At 37.7% G+C, this 19,647-nt stretch overlaps 1 protein-coding gene across 5 annotated transcripts in view; it reads right to left on the bottom strand.

Annotated features, from left to right (window-relative positions):
* PLPPR1 (phospholipid phosphatase related 1) overlaps nt 1-19,647 on the bottom strand; it is a 288,102-nt gene that overhangs the window by 142,109 nt on the left and 126,346 nt on the right. For 4 of the 5 annotated variants that reach the window (XM_021066769.1, XM_021066742.1, XM_013993715.2 and 1 more), the window contains exon 2: nt 5,821-5,928. In XM_021066769.1, the coding sequence (XP_020922428.1) occupies nt 5,821-5,883 (63 nt within the window). In that variant the 5' untranslated portion in view covers nt 5,884-5,928. Of the gene's footprint in view, nt 1-5,820; nt 5,929-12,528; nt 15,571-19,647 lie in introns of those variants that run through there. The other variant, XM_021066751.1, reaches the window with a different exon arrangement.

Below are 19,647 nucleotides of genomic sequence, written 5' to 3'. Positions count from 1 at the left end.
CAACAAACAACTGGAAAATGTAATCATCTCCCTAAAATTCCACTTCTAGGTGTCAATCCAAGGCATGCTTTTGAACATAGAAACATAAAGACAGCAATAAGATAATTTCTGCAAAAGAAGCTATAACAGTATAAAATGTTATGAAAAAAACAAAAAAGAACCAACCAAATCATCCCTCAGTAGGTATCTTCACAAATAGGATAAAATACAACAACTGAAAAGAATGAATTGTCAGTCTCTATAAAACTCAGAAATATAATGTTGAATAAAAAGGCAAGTTTCAAAAGGACACTTCCAAATGGTATCACATAAAATATCCCTAAAATATAATTTATGAATATATAGACATTTAGGGAAAATACAAAAAAAAATACATGAAAATCATGCAGGAGAATGAAGCCTCTAACTTCACACGTATATAACTGACCCTTGAACAATGCAGGGATTAATCTGAATATAACTTATAGTCAGCCTTGGATATCTATGGCTCCTCCACATTCATGGATTTAACCAACCACAGACTGTGTAGTATTTTAGTATTTGCTATTGACAAGCATCTGTGTATAAGCAGAAAGCATAGTTCAAATCTGCATTGTTCATGGTGCAAGTGTAGTTACTTCTGGATCCAGGATAGTAGGACTTCAGCCATATCTGTAATATTTTATTTCCCTTGAAAAATATTTGAAACATATATGGCAAAATTGTAAAATATGGCCTTGATGGTAGGTGCACTGATGTCTGTTATACTATTTTCTCTGTCTGAATTCTATCATAATTTTAAAAATAGTGAAAAGATATTCAGACATAGAGAATAGACTTGTGGTTGCCAAGAGGGGAGGCTAAAGGGAGTGGGATGGACTGGGAGTTTGGGGTTAGTGGATGCAAACTATTACATTTGCAAGGATAAACAATGAGGTCCCACTGTATATAGCACAGGGAACTATATCCAATCTCTTGGGTGGAACATGATGGAAGATAATATGAGAAAAAGAATGTATATATATATATATATATATATATATATATATATATATATATATGCATATGACTGGGTTACTTTGGTGGGCAGTAGAAATTGGCACAACACTGTAAATCAACTATACTTTAAATGTAAAAAAAGTTTTAAGAAAGAACATGTTTTCTTTGTTTATGTTAGTTACTACAAATAAAAGTACAAAGATAATATTGGCTTATTTTAATAAAATAATAAAAATTACTCTAGTAATAAAAATAGTGAAAAGATATTTATCAATCATATGGAAATTTTAACCAAGTTATTTTTGATCAAGTTTTTGATATCCCTGTTAAAATGCCTGGAATAAGGGAAGTACATGACAAGTATCTTTTTTTTTTTTTTGCTGTATTTAACATATATATTTTTATAAAGATTTTTATTTTTTCTATTATAGCTGGTTTACAGTGTTTTCTCAATTTTCTATGGTACAGCAAGTTGACCCAGTTACACATACATGTATACATTCTTTTTTCTTACATTATCGTACTCGATTGTGACTAGGTACAGTTCCCAGTGCTATACAGCAGGATCTCATTGCTTATCCATTCCACAGGCAATAGTTGGCATCTATTAATCCCAAGCTCCCAATCCATCCCATCCCCTTCCCCTCCCCCTTGGCAACAACAAGTCTGTTCTCCATGTCCATGATTTTCTTTTCTGTGGGAAGGTTCATTTGTGCTGTATATTATATCCCAGATATAAGTGAGATCATATGGTATTTGTCTTTCTCTTTCTGACCTACTTCACTTAGTATGAGAGTCTCTAGATCCATCCATGTTGCTGCAAATGGCATTATTTTGTTCTTTTTTATGGCTGAGTAATATTCCATTGTGTATATATACCACATCTTCCTAATCCAATCTTCTGTGATGGACATTTAGGTTGTTTCTATGTCTTGGCCTTTGTGAATAGTGCTGCAATGAACATGCAGGTGCATGTGTCTTTTTCAAGGAAAGTTTTGTCTGGATATATGCCCAAGAGTGGGCTTGCTGGGTCAAATGGTAGTACTATGTATAGATATCTAAGGTACCTGCATACTGTTCTCCATAGTGATGTTACCAGCTTACATTCCCACCAACAGTGCAAGAGGGTTCCCTTTTCTCCACACCCCCTCCAGCATTTGTTATTTGTGGACTTATTAATGATGGCCATTCTGACTGGGGTGAGGTGGTATGTCATGGTAGTTTTGATTTACATTTATCTAATAATCAGGGATGTTGAGCATTTTTTCATGTGCTTGTTGGCCATCTGTATATCTTCCTTAGAGAAATGTCTATTTGGGTCCGTTGCCCATTTTTCAACTGAGCTATTGGCTTTTTTGCTGTTGAGTTGTATAAGTAGCTTGTATATTCTAGAAATTAAGCCCTTGTCAGTTGCATCATTTGAAACTATTTTCTCCCATTCTGTAAGTTGTCTTTTTGGTTTCTTTTTGGTTTGTTTTGCTGTGCAAAAGCTGTCAGTTTGATTAGGTCCCACTGGTTTATTTTTGCTCTTATTTCTTTTGCTTTGAAGACTGACCTGAGAAAACATTTCTAAGGTTGATTTCAGAGAATGTTTTGTCTATGTTCTCTTCCAGTAGTTTGATGGTGTCTTGTCTTATATTTAAGTCTTTCAGCCATTTTGAATTTATTTTGTGTGAGACTGTGTTCTAGTTTCATTGCTTTGCATGCAGCTGTCCAGGTTTCCCAGCAATGCTTGCTGAATAGACTTTCTTTTTCCCATTTTATGTTCTTGCCTCCCTTGTCAAAGATTAATTGACCATAGGTGTCAGGGTTTATTTCTGGGTTCTCTATTCTGTTCCATTGGTCTGTATGTCTGTTTTGGTCTTGGATCTTACTCAATTTTGTTGCCCAATCTTAGAAGAGACCTTTTTTTTTTTAACCTTCTGCCCATCTTTACCCATTTCTCCCTTCTTCCCCCACAACCCCCCCCATAAATTCGAAATCTGTTCCCTGTATGTATAAGCTTATTATTTTTCCTTTTTAGATTCCATATTTATTTGTTTACATTCATGTATAGTCGGTTTACAATGTTGTGGTAATTTCTGCTGTACAGCAAAGTGACCCAGTCATACATATATATATTCTTTTTCTCATATCATTCCCCCATCATGTTCTATCCCAAAAGATTGGACACAGCTCTTTGTGTTATACAGCAGATTCTACGTATTTTAGATTCCACAATCATGCCATATTTGTCTTTCTTTGACTGACTTGTTTCACTTAGTGTAATACCCATTTGTGACCCATTTTCTCACCAATGGCAGTATTTCAATTCTTTTTTGATGGCTGAATAGTATTCCATATACCACAATTTCAGTTACAGTGAAACTACAATTTGATTATTATAAATAGTGTTGCAATGAACGTGCAGTGTGTATAACAGTGTTTGATGAATGAAATACATGAGAATCATGAAAGCCACTTTGAGATTCACCTCTTCCCTTCTCAGTTTCTACTTTATTCTACTTCCCCCTTCCTCTATCTCCTGCTCGTTTCAGAGAAGTCACTGATATGTTTTAAATCCCCATGCAAAGTAATAATGACAATAAATCAAGAAAAAGAATAAGCTGTCTTGTCTCTTCCAGATTTTTAGACTTATATTTATGTTTGTGTAAGGTTAAGTCATAGAAAGACTAATTCATATTTTTGTTGCTTTCTCTACCAGTCAAGCTCATTGTTCACACATTAGAGAGCTGAAAATCATTACAAGCAGAGGTTCCTGTTCAGTTTATAAGAAAATTTTAAATTAACTGCTACAGGAGGATAAGGATGATGACAGATGATTTGTTCTCAATTTCCTATAATTTTATTAAAATTTTATTTTCTTATGACAAAAGAGAAAGGGTTTTAACACTGAAAAACATAATACTAAGCCTTCTACCCTTTGTCCCATGAGAAATGGGAGAAAAGAACTTGTCTGTCTTTATTACAATTTTAATATGAACAATAATACCTAGAAAATAGTATATATATACAAATAAAATGTAGTTATTATCTAAAAGGAGTTATTCTTGGCCTTGTACAGGAGATTAAGAGTATTAAGGTGATTAATAATTAATACTTAATAAAGATGTATTTAATTAAATAATTAAGATGTATTAATAATTATTAAGATGTATTAATACATCTTAATACTTAATATCTCTCAACATAAACCTTAATAATTAAGTTATTTGTTATTTGCTTACCCTTTTAGAAATATAGCTTGAATCTGTAAGCATCTTAATTTATATCAACACCTCTGTCCCAGCCTAATCTCCTGTTTCCACCTGATTCTATAATACAAACAGGTTCACAGATACCACTAGGAAATAAATCATCAAGTAATATGTGTTCATCTAAACTACCAAGGGATATACCTATAAGGTAAACCCAAGGATCAGCCAAACATATATATTTGGCCCAAAATTACCCAGCTGACTATATAGACAGCTAAATTATCTGAAGAGCTAGAAGATAAAAATACCCATTTCATTGATTCACCAGGTGTGTTTAAACAGCGTAAATAATGAAAGCCATTTTTTGCAAATATATGTGGTGGTTTAACTCAAGTATCTGTCTGATTTCACACAAGTAATAAAGTGGATTGACATGCAGTTTCCTCCCACACTCAAAAAGCTCCCCTACCCCATAACAAAAGAACATGCTCAGCTGATCCTCGGGAGCTAGAGATTACAGGGGCAGTTACTCAGAGAGGAAACTCACAACACTCACTTTTCAGCTCCTTACAATGTCACATTTTAGACACAATTTTCAGGATAAAAAAGTTCATTAGATGCCCTATCTCTTTGAAAAGGCATACAAAGTATCATCTCTGGCAAATCGATATCTTATTTTGAGATAACCTGGAGTAGTATTTTTTCATACCATGTGATTCTAAATTTCCTAAAATTTCCATGCCTTTGTCTTTTCTACAGAAAACACTATAGAAAGGGAGGGAAGGGGGGAAGGAGTACAAGAAGTACAAGAAGTTCAACCAAAAATATGCTGGAGAAATTATTTGCTGGTACAAACTTGGAGCATCTCAACAAAATCAGTTATGACCAAAAGAAACTGCACACTATACAAGTTCTCATATCCCACTCAAGAAAAATGCCCAGGAGTTCCCGTTGTGGCACAGTGGTTAACGAATCCGAATAGGAACCATGAGGTTGCGGGTTCGATCCCTGGCCTTGCTCAGTGGGTCGAGGATCCAGCGTTGCCCTGAGCTGCGGTGTAGTTTGCAGACGCAGCTCAAATCCCCTGTTGCTATGGCTCTGGTGTAGGCCGGTGGCTACGGTTCCAATTAGACCCCTACCCTGGGAATTTCCATATGCCATGAGAGCGGCCCTAGAAAAGGCAAAAAGACAAAAAAAAAAAAAAAAAAGAAAAAAAATGAAAAATGTCCAGTAGAGTCTTTTGCCTTGGAACCCAAATAAAGAAAAAAAATTAGCGTTGACTATCAAATAACATTACCTAGAAACCTCTTGGTTTATTGAATTCCTGAAACATGATACTGATTTTTAGAAAACAAATTAAAAAACTGCATTCATAATTAATAATATATTCAAGTCATCACCAAAAAGAAAAGAAATCTAATAATATATAATTATTTCGTAGGCTGTGGATGAAACTTCTTGTTCTATGGCTTTCTATTTAAGAAACACTTTGCATAAATTATCACTTCTTTACCAATATATGCGCCATCAAAATTTAACTATCAACGTTAAGACTGAACAATTTTATAAAATAATCCAAGTTCTCAGCATAAAAACTGCTACAATGATTCCAATTTGTCTGTAAAGCAAAAAAAATCCCACATACCTCAACAAATATAAAACACGGGATGATGGAATAACTTCGTTGAGTGTTGTTTCCTACAGCCATTTCTCACAACATGTAGCAAGGCTGCACCGTCTAAAACTCTCCAGGCTGAAACAGAAATGGATGGCATAGTGTAAGAACCATATGTTTAGCAGTCCCTTAGGCATTTATATAAAAATATCAGCTACCCTTAAGATAAGCAAGCTGTGTGCAAACAATGCAAAATACTGATGTATAATACAGTCAAATCAGACTAATAATAATTCCAGAGAAAAGAAAATAATACATACTAGCCATGAAGAGTCTTTGAGCCTAAATGCCCAGGTATGGAGCTCCTGTGCACATACAGTTACAGTGAAAAGAATTCTAATCTCCTGGTGCCACATGGTGCCTTAACCCAGTAGATGTCACTCATGCCACAAAATACAAGTTTTATTACATTTTTTATTGTCCATTCTGCGTGGATCTCCTCTACCTGTCCCTGATTCTTGAAGTTTGCAAATGAGGGACTTGTTTATTTCTGCCCTTGCTTCTCCCTTTGGAGCTGACATTTAGTTCTGAAGCTCTAATCCCATACTTCCTTCCTTGACCACTCTTTGCCCTGGCTCCCTCAACTATAGGGCTATTAACTACTTTGGATTAACACATCACTGATTCCTCTCACTGGGTTCTCTCAGCCCTGTGTGTCTGTGTGTGTGTGTGTGTGTGCGCGTGTGCATGTGCATGTTCCAAACACAAAACACTGATGCCATAATACATTTGCCAATAAGACTGGAACACATGGGGAAACAGCAGATTACTTTAAATATTTGTTAGAACACCTCCGTCCTACTTTGAACTGAAAATACTCTTGTAGGGGAGTTCTGGTCACAGCTTGGCAGAAACGAATCTGACTTGTATCCATAAGGACACAGGTTCAATCCCTGGTCTCGCTCAGTGGGTGAAGGATCCGGTGTTGCCATGAGCTGTGGTATAGGTCAAGAGCCCTGCCTGGGATCTGGTGTGGCTGTGGCATAGGCCAGTGGCTACAGCTCTGATTCAACCCCTAGCCTGGGAACCTCCATATGCTGTGGGTGGAGCCCTAAAAAAAAAAAAGAAAGAAAAGAAAATGTTCTTGTAGGAATTCCCATTGTGGCTCAGCTGTAGCAAAACCAACTAGCATCCATGAGGATGCAGATTCCATCTCTGGCCTCTCTCAGTGGGTTAATGATCTGGTGTTGCCCTGAGATGTGGTGTAGGTTGTATTCTTGGCTGGAATCCACATTGCTGTGGCTGTGGCTGTGGCATAGCCTGGCAGCTGCAGCTTCAATTCAGCCCCTTGCCTGGGAACTTCCATGTCACACATGCAGCCCTAAAAAAAAAAAAAGAAAAAAAGAAAAAAAAAAAAAAGAGAGAGTGAAAAAGAGAGAAAACATTCTTACATTAGAAAATAAATTAATTTTGTTTCTTCTTAAAAGAGAAACAATAATACAATAGAAATTTTAGGCTTTTTTGAAACTTCCACAGCCTGATAAAAATAATTTTCCACCACACGTTTTCTTCTCTATCCAAAGCAATACTTAACATGTTTCAGGAATCTGCTCTTGAGTTATTACTTTTTGTTTGTGCTTTTTCTGTGTTAGACTTCCCGATTGTTCTTATGGATGGTGATATGAAAAATAGCACAGGGACTTTTATTCCATGCAAATGGCCAACTGCACCTTTCTTAAAGGTCATGAAGTAATGTCTTCAACTTAATTCTGTTTTTAAGCCCATCCTTATCTTTTCCAAAACAAAACTTTAAAATACATTTCCTTCTCTTTTTGAAATACCAACTTTCACTTGTCAATTACAACGTTCTCTGATCGAATTTAACATTATGTGCAGTAGTAAGTCCACACCAATCATAATGCTTAAAATATTTAATTTTTAGGCAACACAATTTTTTCAATTCAAATTGGATATTATCTATTTATAAAATATTCATAATAAAACCTTTACTTCACCATTCCATTTCAGGATTTAGAAATAACTAATTTTTTTACAATTAGAAAGGAACCGATACTTGGAACACATATTGAGTTGATCTGACAACCATGTGTTTGTTTAATTTTACCCGTACTTAAGCCAAGTGTATTAGAATTCACTTGTTAGTGTTTACAATTTAGATGAGTCTTACTGTTAGCATCAGCTGAATACAGTGCCATATATCTGAAAAGAAAATGAAATTTTAATCATCTCGTGTAGGTAGGGACACCAGAAAAAACAAAGGCATCATACACACTAGTATTTTATTTATTTACTTACTTACTTATTTACTTATTTTAGGGTTATACCCATTGCATATGGAAGGTCCCAGGCTAGAGGTCAAATAGGAGCTGAAGCTGCAGGCCCATATCACAGCCACAGCAACATGAGATCCAACTGAGTTTGCAACCTACACCACAGCTCACAGCAACCCCAGATCCTTAACCCACCGAGTGAAGCCAAGGATCGAACTCTCATCCTCATGGGTACTAGTCAGATTCTTAATCCACTGAGCCACAATGGGAACTCCCCTAGTATATCATTTTAGATGGCTTCCACATACAATTAACAAAAATACAAATGCAACCTTGCTTTTTATATGTGTATGGAGATTATATATATATATATATATATATATATATATATATATATGTGTGTGTGTGTGTATATATATGTATCTACGTATGTATATTACATAGTAACTGTAGTGAAGCATATTTTACATACAATTCATTTATTTCAAGTATACAATTCAATGATATTTCAGTAAATTTACCAAGTCATACAATGATAACCATAAAACAATTCTGGGACTTTTTCCCTCACCCTGAAAAAGAATTCTCATTTCTACCAGCACCTCCCTCACTATCTCTACCTCCAGCCAATCACTAATCTGCTCTCTGTCTCTACAGATTTGCTTTTCCTGGATATTTCAAATAAACAGAATCATACTATATGTTGTCTCCTTACCTGGATTTTTTTATTTAGCATAATGTTTTTGAGGTTTATTCATGTCATAATTCACATATCAGTCATTTTTCATGTTTATCACTGAATGTATTCCACTGTATGGCTATAGCACTTTTTTCAATTGGTGAAATGTAGGTTGTTTCTAATTTTTGCTGTATCCAATATTAGGTTGTACCCAAAATTATAGATGATGATGCTAAGAGTGAATGTGTATAAGTATTTGTGTAGATATATTTTCATTTGTCATGGGTATATACCTAAGAGTAGAATTTCTGGGCCATGTGCTAAATTGTTTAAATTTTTTTTAAGAAAACTGCCAAAGTCTTTTCCAAAAGTGGCTGTGACATTTTGCTTTGCCACTGGCAACAAATGAGGGTTCCCTTTTCTCAATATCCTAACAATTTTATCGCCTCTCTTTTTTTAGTATAGTCATTCTAGTGTGTGTGAGATGACATCTCATTGTGATTTTCATTTTGAAAATAATAAATTATATTAAGCATCCTTTCTGGTGCTTATTGCCCATTATTCTATCTGCATTTGTGAAAGGGCCAAATCAGAAAAATCCAAAAGATTTGAGTATGTTCAAGATATAAGGTTATTTGTATGTTCTGGATCAAATCCCCAATCAGATATATATTTTTTGTCTTTTGACAATTAACACGCCTTGCTGTGGATTCCTTTAGGTCTACCTTGCTTAGAGATTTCTTACCACTTGAATCTACGGGTGTATGTTTTTTTCCCCCAAATCTCGGACATTTTTTGGCCATTATTCATAGAATATTTTTTACCCATTCTCTCATATCCCCTGGGACTCCAATGATGAGAATATTAGACCTTTGGTTTTAATCCAATATGTCCTTGATACTCTTAACTCCCCCACCCAAGTATATATTCTCTCTGTTGTTCTGATGAGGTATTTTCTATTACTCTATCCTCAGGTTCACTGATTCTTTCTCTATCATCCCCACTATGGTGTTGAGCCAAGTTTATCCATTGAGTTTATTTTAGTTGCTATATTTCTTAGTTCTAAAATTTCCATTTGCTTTTCTTTCTATTTTCTATTCCTCTTTACTGAGACTTTTTTTCATTTGTTTCAAGCATGTCTGTAATTATTCACTGAAGCATTTTATGATGCCACTTAAATTCTTGTCAGATAATGCTGCACTATTTTGGTGCCTATCGATGGTCTTTTCTTATTTAGTTTGTAATCTTTCTGGTTTTGGTTGACCTTGGGTTGAATTTTGATTGACCTTGGGTTATTACACTGTAAGACTTGGGATCTTGTTTGAAGCTTGTTATATATTTTATTATAAGGCAAAATTGCTTAAAGTCACAAAATAAAAAGTCAATCCTAGTTGGGGGAAAGTTAAGGAAAGATTTCTTAGAGGAGATAGCTATTTAAGTTGATTAAAATAAAGGTAACTGCTTCCTTATCAGAGCAGGAAGAGAGAAGCCTTTCAGCTAAAGATGAGCAGCAAGGGCTAAGGTTCCAAAGGTATGAATTTGCCTAATGCGTTTGGGAAACCTTAAAAACATTACCATTTCAAACATATGAAAACATTCGAGGATGAGTATAGATGTTACCAAGTTTGTTGATGTCCATGTAGCTCTTTATGCACACACTCAAAGGTAAGAAATTCAAGATTGGGCCATTTTCATATCAGATAGGAACAAAGGGGAAAAAACAACATTGATAAACAGTACTATTTCTTAGTAACTAATTCACTCAGACAGAGCTCTTCATTTCTAGGCAGGTAAGTATGTAAATCGGACCTGTGCAATAAAGGCGTCAATGAAGTCTCATGTGGTTCCAGCGGATTTTCCATGAGAAGTATAACAATTCCTAACCAACCCAGGACAAATACAACGATAACTGCTGATTATAAAGTATCTGTTTTAGTGAGACTGAAAATGGATGATGACGGAGCATGGTCATAGCTAGATGGGGACAAATCTCATTGATTTATAAGTTATGCAAAGTTGGTTCTAGCTGATCAGTCGATGAAGAAGCAGGGAACAAAAATGCCCTTGAGACAGAGTCAGCATGATTCAGTGGACCTTCTGCCCAGCCTTGCTGGGAATCTAATATTTCCAGTGGCCAAAGTCATGCCCTGTGGTCCTTCTCAGCAGTCCAGAGTCTATGATTTTAGGGAAGCTAGAGTATGCTCTTTTTATAGAGAATATTTTGAGCTAATCTTGCTAAAAATGCATAGTGGTTCCCTTCAAAGTTAGGATGATATAAATTAATCAAGTGCACCAAAACAAAAATCTATAGACAACAACAAATAGGCAACAACAAGACCACCCAAAATGGTACTTTTCTGAGTAAGTCCAAGAATTCTGCACTCTGAGGCCACACTGATTTAGAACAGTATTTCTCAACCCCATCACTGTCGATATTGTGGGCTGGGTATTTCTTTATTGTGAGAACCTGTCCTGAATATCATTGGATATTTAATTACATTTTTGGCCTCTACCCACAAGATGCCAATAGTAGAAACCTTCCTCCCTCAATATTGTAACAACTAAAAATGTCTCCAGACATTGTCAGATGTTCCCTTTTAAGGTAGGAAGGGAGCATGGCCCTGGAGCAGAACCAACAATTTAAAAGGACTGAAAAGGGGCCTTAGGACATGAGAATTTTTGAGCTGGTAAAGAACTTGCTTCACCAAAGAAAAGGCCACAATTTTCCCCAAGGGGACAAAGATATTCGTGCTTAATACATAACAGAGGGAAATAAGGAAATTGTTGAGATGCCTCACTGGCATTTGGGGAAACAAAGGGCATCTCAGACTCAAAGATTGGGGTGATAATAATGCTTTGAACCTCAAAAGAAAGCAGGACTGTTTTATCCATTAGGTGGTATAGGCCCAACTCTTAAGCCTTATGAGCTATTTAATATCCCATGAAAATATAGAAGAAATAAAAAAGGGCACCAAAACTATGTGAAACCAAATGAATAAATATCTAACTGTATACCCAAAAATGTAAAATTTTTACAATTTCATTACTCAATTTAATGTTACCCATTAATTTGAAAGTGATTTGTAGGTGAAATTCTAAAAATTCCTTTGCAAAGAAACTCTAAATAATTATAAGTTATTGACTCAGAAAAAAATAATTTCAAAAGAAGAATTATAAAAGTCTTTTCTTTTTGCCATAAAATAAAGACGTACTGTCAGATGATTCACTGTGTTTATCATCATATGGAGTGGGGCCTCAAAAAGTGAGTATCAAAAATAAGCTTAAACAAACTTAAAATAGCCCTGGAGGGATTTTGCTTTCAGCCAAGCAAAAGAAACTGAGACTGGATTCTGCGCCTGGTGCAACTAAAACATACAGACAAAATAAACAAGATGATGGTATTCAAGGTATTGGATGAGAGGCAATGAAGGGTGATGATCCCTGAAAGATGGGAACAGAGGAAAACCCTACAATTGCCCTAGCTTAGTGGCCAGAGAGAGTCCCCAGCCCATGGCCTGTAGTTTCCCTGAGTTGAGGATAGAACTGGGAATGTGGGGAGGCTCAAATGACTGGAATTCATAAGGCAGAGAACCAGAGAGGAGAGCTGGGCTACTCAGCAGAGGGTCCCCTCCAGTCTTTAGCAGAGTACTGATGAGCATTGGGAAACTACCTAAGGCTGAAAAAACAGCAAAATCATCAGTAGTGCTCACACAAGGCCAAGAGTACTTTCTGTTCCCACCAACCCAAATGGGAAGGCACCTAACTTACCAGGTAGCAGGTAGCAGGTAGAAGACTTCAGTTTGGGTTAACTGTGAACTCCAACTGTGAAAACATTTGTTATATTGGGATCACAATTAGAACTAAGTACTTCTTATAGAGTTTTTTATTTTTCCTTAAATTCGTCTGATACAGAATACTGAGTATTTATTGAGATTCTGGGCCATTGAGTGGCATGCTTTTCCCTGATGTCAGGAGGCCCCAGAAACAAGACTACATTGCACAATCCATGACGCAGGTCACAGCAAAGACATCTCTGACATGAGTTTTATAACACTCAACATGGCAAAACTTTTGGGGATTTCTTCAAAATTAGGTTGGTGAAGAGTGAAATGAGATTATGTCTAGCAAAGGGGGAAAGGGTTTTTGTTTTTGTTTTCTATGTGATCCAAATCTTAATTGGAAGTAAGGGGTGGGGGGATTGGAATAAAAAAAGGAAAATTAAAATGCAAAAAATGAATGGCAAGAGTTACATTTCATTTTGTTTCCCAGTACTCAGAGTGAGCCATAATCCCCAAATCCATCTCATCTTTAACACATGTTAAATAGGCATTAACTTCTTTGGTGGCACTGAGCAACACCTCACTGTTCTGATTTATTTTTATTCAGTACATTATCTCCTACCAGGATCACAGGTTGCATTTAATTTCCCAAAGCTGGAAAACCTAACTATGGATTTTTTTTTTTTTAAGCAGCAAAGACATTAAGAGATAGGAACAAATCGAATGGGATTGTAGATGAATGTAAAAGAGATTTCATCACAAGATGGTGTGGGATTTAAGATTGTACTACTTAGACTTTCAAGAGAAGTACTTTACTCTGTTTAGTTTTAGAGATGCTTTTCAAAGCCTATAAAGAACAACAATGTGAAGACCCTACTTAACAGGAGAGTAGCACTGCCACTCTCTTTCTTGTCCAGTCTCTCCCATCCACAGTGTCTCACAGTTAGAGCCATGGTCCATCCCTAGAGCCAGCCCAGAATAAGGCAGAAAGATACAAAGAGCAGGAGACCCCCAATCCAGGGAGCTCTAGAGTTCAGTCACATCTTTACAGAGTAAAGACTCAGGGGCCCTGTGAGGATGCTTGGGCTCCGTTGTTCTCGAGTGACTTCAGATCCAGGGATAATTCCAGGTTTCCTCAGGGCTCCCATACTACATTGGCCCTATCCATATGACCAGCTTTCAGCTTTGTTATTACTGCTTAAATCCGAGCATCACTCTCCAGTACCTCAGTCTCTTTACAAGCATGCATTCCTATCTGGACCTCAGTAACTAGGACTCAGCTGCCCCATTTATCTAGGTAAGTCCCCTGAACCTATGAGTATGCCTTGGTCATACTTCAGCCCTAAGCCTGAATGGATAGTCTGCAAGACAGCCATTGCCCCTTGTCATCTAGGATCCCTGCTCACAACTAAGGCAGAAGCTTGCTCAGCTAATGTCTGAGCCTGTTATAACTCATGTTAAACCTCTCCAGTCCCATCTCGCAACCATCTCTACCTCATACTCATCCCCAGCCACTGGCTCAGCTTCTACAGCATGCCAAGTTCCTTCCCACCTCTGAGCCTCCTCTTGTACTACATCGTGGAGAACGCTTTCCTCCTCCATTGTTTGCTCCTCCTCCAGATCTTCAGTTAAATGCCTTTTTCTGTGGGAACATTTCCTTAATTGCCCTGATTCAGTTCTATTATACACTACCAGCCTCCTTCAGAGTGTTTACTATATAATTGTTTAATATCTATTCCTTTTCTAGATTTGTCCATTAGCTTTGCTCCATGTGGCCATGGCCATGTTTATCTGTCTTGCTCAGCACCGTAACCTTAGTACCTTGCACAGCACCAGGCACATAGTAAGGACACAGTAAACACTGACACTAAAAACACGTCTAAGCCACTCAGCTTGCTATTCAATTTCATGTTCATCGTGGATCCATTCCTTAGTCCTGACCCAGTCCTCACCTAGGTCTCAGTCAATCCTCTCTGGTCTTGCATGTGCTAAAATATGGTACTAATGCAGGGCTTCCACCAAGCCCTTCTGCCCAATCAAACAAGTTAAGACCCACTACACCTTACAGCCAAAGAACAATGAAAAAAACTGTTTGAAAGTCCTAGAAATAAAAATTTAAACATTAAAAAAATATAAACACATTTCAAAATATAAAGCTGAAAGGGAAAATTATGCCACTGGATTTTACCTCTGGGTCCCTTTACTGTTAAATAAAGTCACTTTAGATTGCTGCTTTAAAAGGTACATGCCTTAAAGTTAAAAGTTTAAATTGGAATGAGTCCAAGTCTACCTAAAAGTAAGCCATTGCTGTTAGAGACTGGCCTTCTAAAAATAAGAAGCACAAGGATTATGTTGACTGCAAAGCTCAGCGGGTGACCCGAGACCGTTGTTGGACGGAAGCAAAAAGCATATGAATGTCGAAATGGCTGGTGGGAAGAAGCACCTGGGACAATTTGATGGGCTACCACCGGGAGAACTGCTTAATAGGAAAACAGTGCCCAGTCCAGCAGGGTGTTGCCCTAATTTCTTTTTCAATTGTTGATATTGTTTACCCCTAATTTTCCACCAGGAAAAAGGAAAACACAGCTGGAAGAAGTAGCAGGGCACAAAGAGCATTTCTTAATTATAAAGCAGTGAGTTAATGTTTCTTAGAATAAAATCAAAGGCTAGAAGGAAATGAGGTTTTGATGCTCAGTTGAACTGAAACCTTGAAGCACTGGAGCAAGAACCAGAAGTATACACACACACACACACACACACACACACACACACACCCCTCCCCTCAAAAAGGCTTAAAGATGGGGAAAGTTCTAGGCAATGTTGTGCTCAGCTTAAAGTCTGGGGAGAAAATAGGCAGAGAATATGCTACAATTGCTCTCCATTGAAAAGTAGTGAATGTGATTCTTAAACATAAATAAATACAGATCTACCTTGATTACGATGGAATTATGTCCTGATAAATCCATTGCACATTGAAAATATCATGAGTCAAAAAGGCATTTTTCAGATTCTTTTCTCATATAGGTAATAACCTATACAGAATATTGGGTAGAGTTCCTTATGTGATACAGAAGTTCTAAAAAAAATGGATATGTGGGAGTTCCCATTGCAGCTCAGTACAAACGAACATAACTAGTATCCCTGAGGATGCGGGTTCCATCCCTGCCCCCACTCAGTGGGCCAAAGATCTGGCATTGCCTTGAGCTGTGGTATAGGTTGCAGATGCACCTAGGATCTGGTGTTGCTGTGGCAGTGGTGTAGACTGGCAGCTGTAGTTCCAATTCAGTCCCTAGCCTGGGAACTTCCATATGCCACAGATGCAGTCCCAAAAATTAAAAATTTTAAAAAATGGATATGTGTATATGAATAACTGAATCACTTTCCTGTATAGCAGAAATTGTCACAACATTATAAATCAACTATAATTCAATAAAACTTAAAAAATAATGCATTTAGTTCACCTAAACTATCAAACATCATAGCTTAGCCTTGCCTATCTTAAATGTGCTTAGAACATGGTCTGTGGTTGGGCAAAGTCATCTAACTCAAACCTATTTTATAATAAAGTGTTGAATATCCCACGTAATTCTTTGAATATTGTACTCAAAGTCAAAACTAGAATGATTGTCTGGGTATAAAATGGTTGTAAATGTATCAGTTGTTTGCCCTTGTGACCCTGTGGCAGACTGAGTGCTGCAGCTCACTGCCCTGCCCCCACTATACCTCATGTGATAGCCCAGGAAAAGATCACAGTTTAAATGATAGTTTCTGCTGAATGACTTTCACCCCATTGCGAAGTCAAAAAATTCTCAGTCCAACCATAGTAAGTCAGGGACCGAATGTATTTATATTCTTTTACATTAGGCTCTGGTTACAAACGTTCAAATACAATTTCAAAAGTACCTGCAATTAACAAAATTTATAATGATCTATGATCATGATCTATGTTATAGGACTGACTCTATTAAAGGTAAAGAATTATTTTGTTGTGGTTTCTTACATCATTCCAGTGAAAATGTTAAGATTTAAATAAATTTGTACTATGTTAAAGTCTAGTCTAAAATGAGCTATATTTCAGAAAGGCTCTGATGTACCTCTGACCCTAATGCCTTTTACAAAACTATTTTGAAGACAGGCATTGAGAAAGGGTGCCATTCTATCCATTCATCCGTCAATGAGGCTTTAAAGTAGGTACTAGGTGCAAAGCCTTAGGCTTTGAGTGATGCAAATATGAATCGGTCATTGAGAGACAGTAGCTTATAACCTAGTAAGTATACAAATGCAGACAAATTTAGACTCCATTTTTAATATAATATAAATGATGAGAATTTATAGGAAGGAGGGAGTGTTTCCATGGGTGATATCTGAAGTGAACCAGTGAGGACAGGTAAGTTATGAACACATCCAGGAGACAGATGATTTTCTAGGCATTTGGAATGGAATGAGCAAAGTAGGGAGTAGAAAAGCCCAGACTGTATCTATGGTATGGAATTATGGTTAGACAAGTTTGGCCAGCACACAGGAGATAAAAACAGCATGGGGATCGAAAGAAGACTGGGACTGGGAGGTTGAATCCAAGCTAAAGATTTTCCGTTATTTTATTTTTTTTGCTTTTTAAGGCTGCACCTGTGGCATATTTAAGTTCCAGGCTAGGGGCCAAACTGGAGCTACAGCTGCCAGCCTACACCACAGCCACAGCAATGCAGGATCTGAGCTGTGTCTGCGACCTACAGCACAGCTCAGGACAACCCGGGATCCCTGACCCACTAAGCGAGGCCAGGGATCTAACCCACATCCTCATGGATACTAGTTGGATTTGATTCTGCTGTTCCACAAGGGGAACTCCCAAGCTAAAGATTTTAGCTTCTCTCCATTTTCTTTGGCTTTTACAGAATGTAAGATGGGTGGTGGTGGGTAAACATTGAATTTAGTAGGAATTATGAGGAGTCACTACCATCCAGGTCAGATATAATCAGAAACATGCAGGAGCTGGCTTCAGTCTAGTTTCTTTTTAAATTTTTGAAATGAATAGGGAAGAGAGGTAAATAAGAACCCCTATTTGAACAGGGGCCTCTGTAAAGTGGCCTAGAAGGGAACTGAATAGGTTATGAAGGTCAGAGGGACTAGAGCACTCCTTCTGACTTCCAAGTCATTGGTCCCTCTATTTCCCTTTGAATTCTGTTTTGATTCACATCCTCAGGGCCACAGTGGGTTTCTAATGATCAAAGAGATAGGATCACTAATTAAGTGGTGGGAAAAGAAGCCAAAGTTCAAGTCCAGGGTGAGAAACTGCTGGAGAAGTGATGACATACCTCACAGACTAGAAATGGAAAGAAGGTGCAAAGCACAGTCCTTTTAGGGGTGGAGGTTCCAGGATATTAGCCAGCCCTGTATGGTCTTGCCTGCAGGGATGTGTGTCACAAGCTGTTCTGAGCAATGGGGAGGCTGTGATACTGTTGTTCTGCCAAGCAAGGCTGCATTTTCCAATTTAAAGCTAAGCTGCCTAGGAGCCAAGCTGCTTGTTTTTCAGAAGAGAAGACAAGGAGAGAGAGAAAGAGAATGCACGTGCACATGTGTGGGGGGTGGGGGGGGGCGCAGAGACAGACAGAGACATGCATGAATTAAGATACCAAATCTATCCTCGTGTCAATCCACTGGAACAGAGCGATTCTGTTTTTGTCATTAGATCCTCATTCCTCAGCGCCCTCAGAAATCACAACCAGGAAGTCCCTCTGCCCTCATGACAGGGTAATTAATTAGCTCTGTTGGACCCCGTTGGGGTCTCACAGGAGACAGAAAAAAGCAGTGGAAGGAATTCCCTTTCACCACGGGAGATTTCAGAGAAGGATTAGACAACACTGGCATAAGCTGTGGTTTTCCTGCCCTGCTGGGCAATTGGGAGAGGACTGCATATACTCTAGGACTGATCCAAATGCGAATGAATATAATAATAAAGATAACACTGTCCACTAGTCTTCTTGATACATATGTGTTGAGAACTTAGTTCCATGTCAGGCTTTGTACAGGGATATGGTTTTAGTTTTTACATTTAACACTATAATACTTCTTGAGTTAATTTCCATATGGTACAGAGATACGCTGACCATCTTTTCAATATTGCAAACTGCTTCCCTCATCTAGCACTCCTGATCCTCCTTACCCTGGTCTACTTTGTATTTTATCTATGCCTCTTATCATCTAATACACTGAATTATTTATTATTTTTATTATCTTTCTCCAATGGCCAGGGTGTACATTTCACAACTCCTTGCCTATTTTGCTCACCAGTTGTATCCCAAGTGTCTCTTGGAAAGATGACATTAAATAATTACAAGCGAGATAAAAAATGATGTCTCTCCAAGACCTAATGGGGGACAGAACATTGTCTAGAGGGCCAAGAAAGTGTTCCCTGAAGAAGCAATTTTTGGATTCATAAAAGCAGTGGGAACTAGTCCTGTCAAAAGGAACAGCACATTGGAAGTTTCTGGAATGACAGAAAGCATGGCCATCATGACCATATGGCTGCCACATAAAAAGCGTGGGCAATGGGGCACAAAACAGGGCTTGGGATGAGACCACCCACCATGCAGGGCCAGCTGGACCACGCTAAAAAGTTTGGAATTAGTTCTAAGAACTGTAGTAAACTACTGAAAGGCTTTAAGGAACAAAACTGCTGTGCCCTGATTTGCTTTTACCAAAGATGGTTGAGGATATATTGGGAGAGTGGGACAAGAATGGATATGGTGAGATGGCCACTGGAAGTGCCCTGCAATTATCTAGACAAGAGGAGAGGCTGGCTTGGGTTTAAGGCTAAAGCAAGAGAGACAGCAGGCCAGTGAATTAAAAAGATTAGAAGAGCAACTAATATTTAGTAATTGATTCAAGTGGTGGGAAGATTAAAATGTCTTTTCTTATTTACTTCAACCCCTCAAACTAAAACATCCTTACTTGTGCTGTCTCTTACTTGCAGTGACGAATGGCTTTCTGTTTATGCTCCTGTTAAATCACCTGCACCCTCCCCTTCAATCTTCCTTCCAGTATCCCCATCATGTCTTCTCATCCTTCATCTGGCCCAGAACTAGGCACAGTGTGGAACAGACTATTCTTG

The sequence above is a fragment of the Sus scrofa genome, chromosome 1, assembly GCF_000003025.6.
Source record: "Sus scrofa isolate TJ Tabasco breed Duroc chromosome 1, Sscrofa11.1, whole genome shotgun sequence".
Lineage (NCBI taxonomy): Eukaryota > Metazoa > Chordata > Mammalia > Artiodactyla > Suidae > Sus > Sus scrofa.
This window is presented reverse-complemented; position numbering and strand designations above follow the sequence as displayed.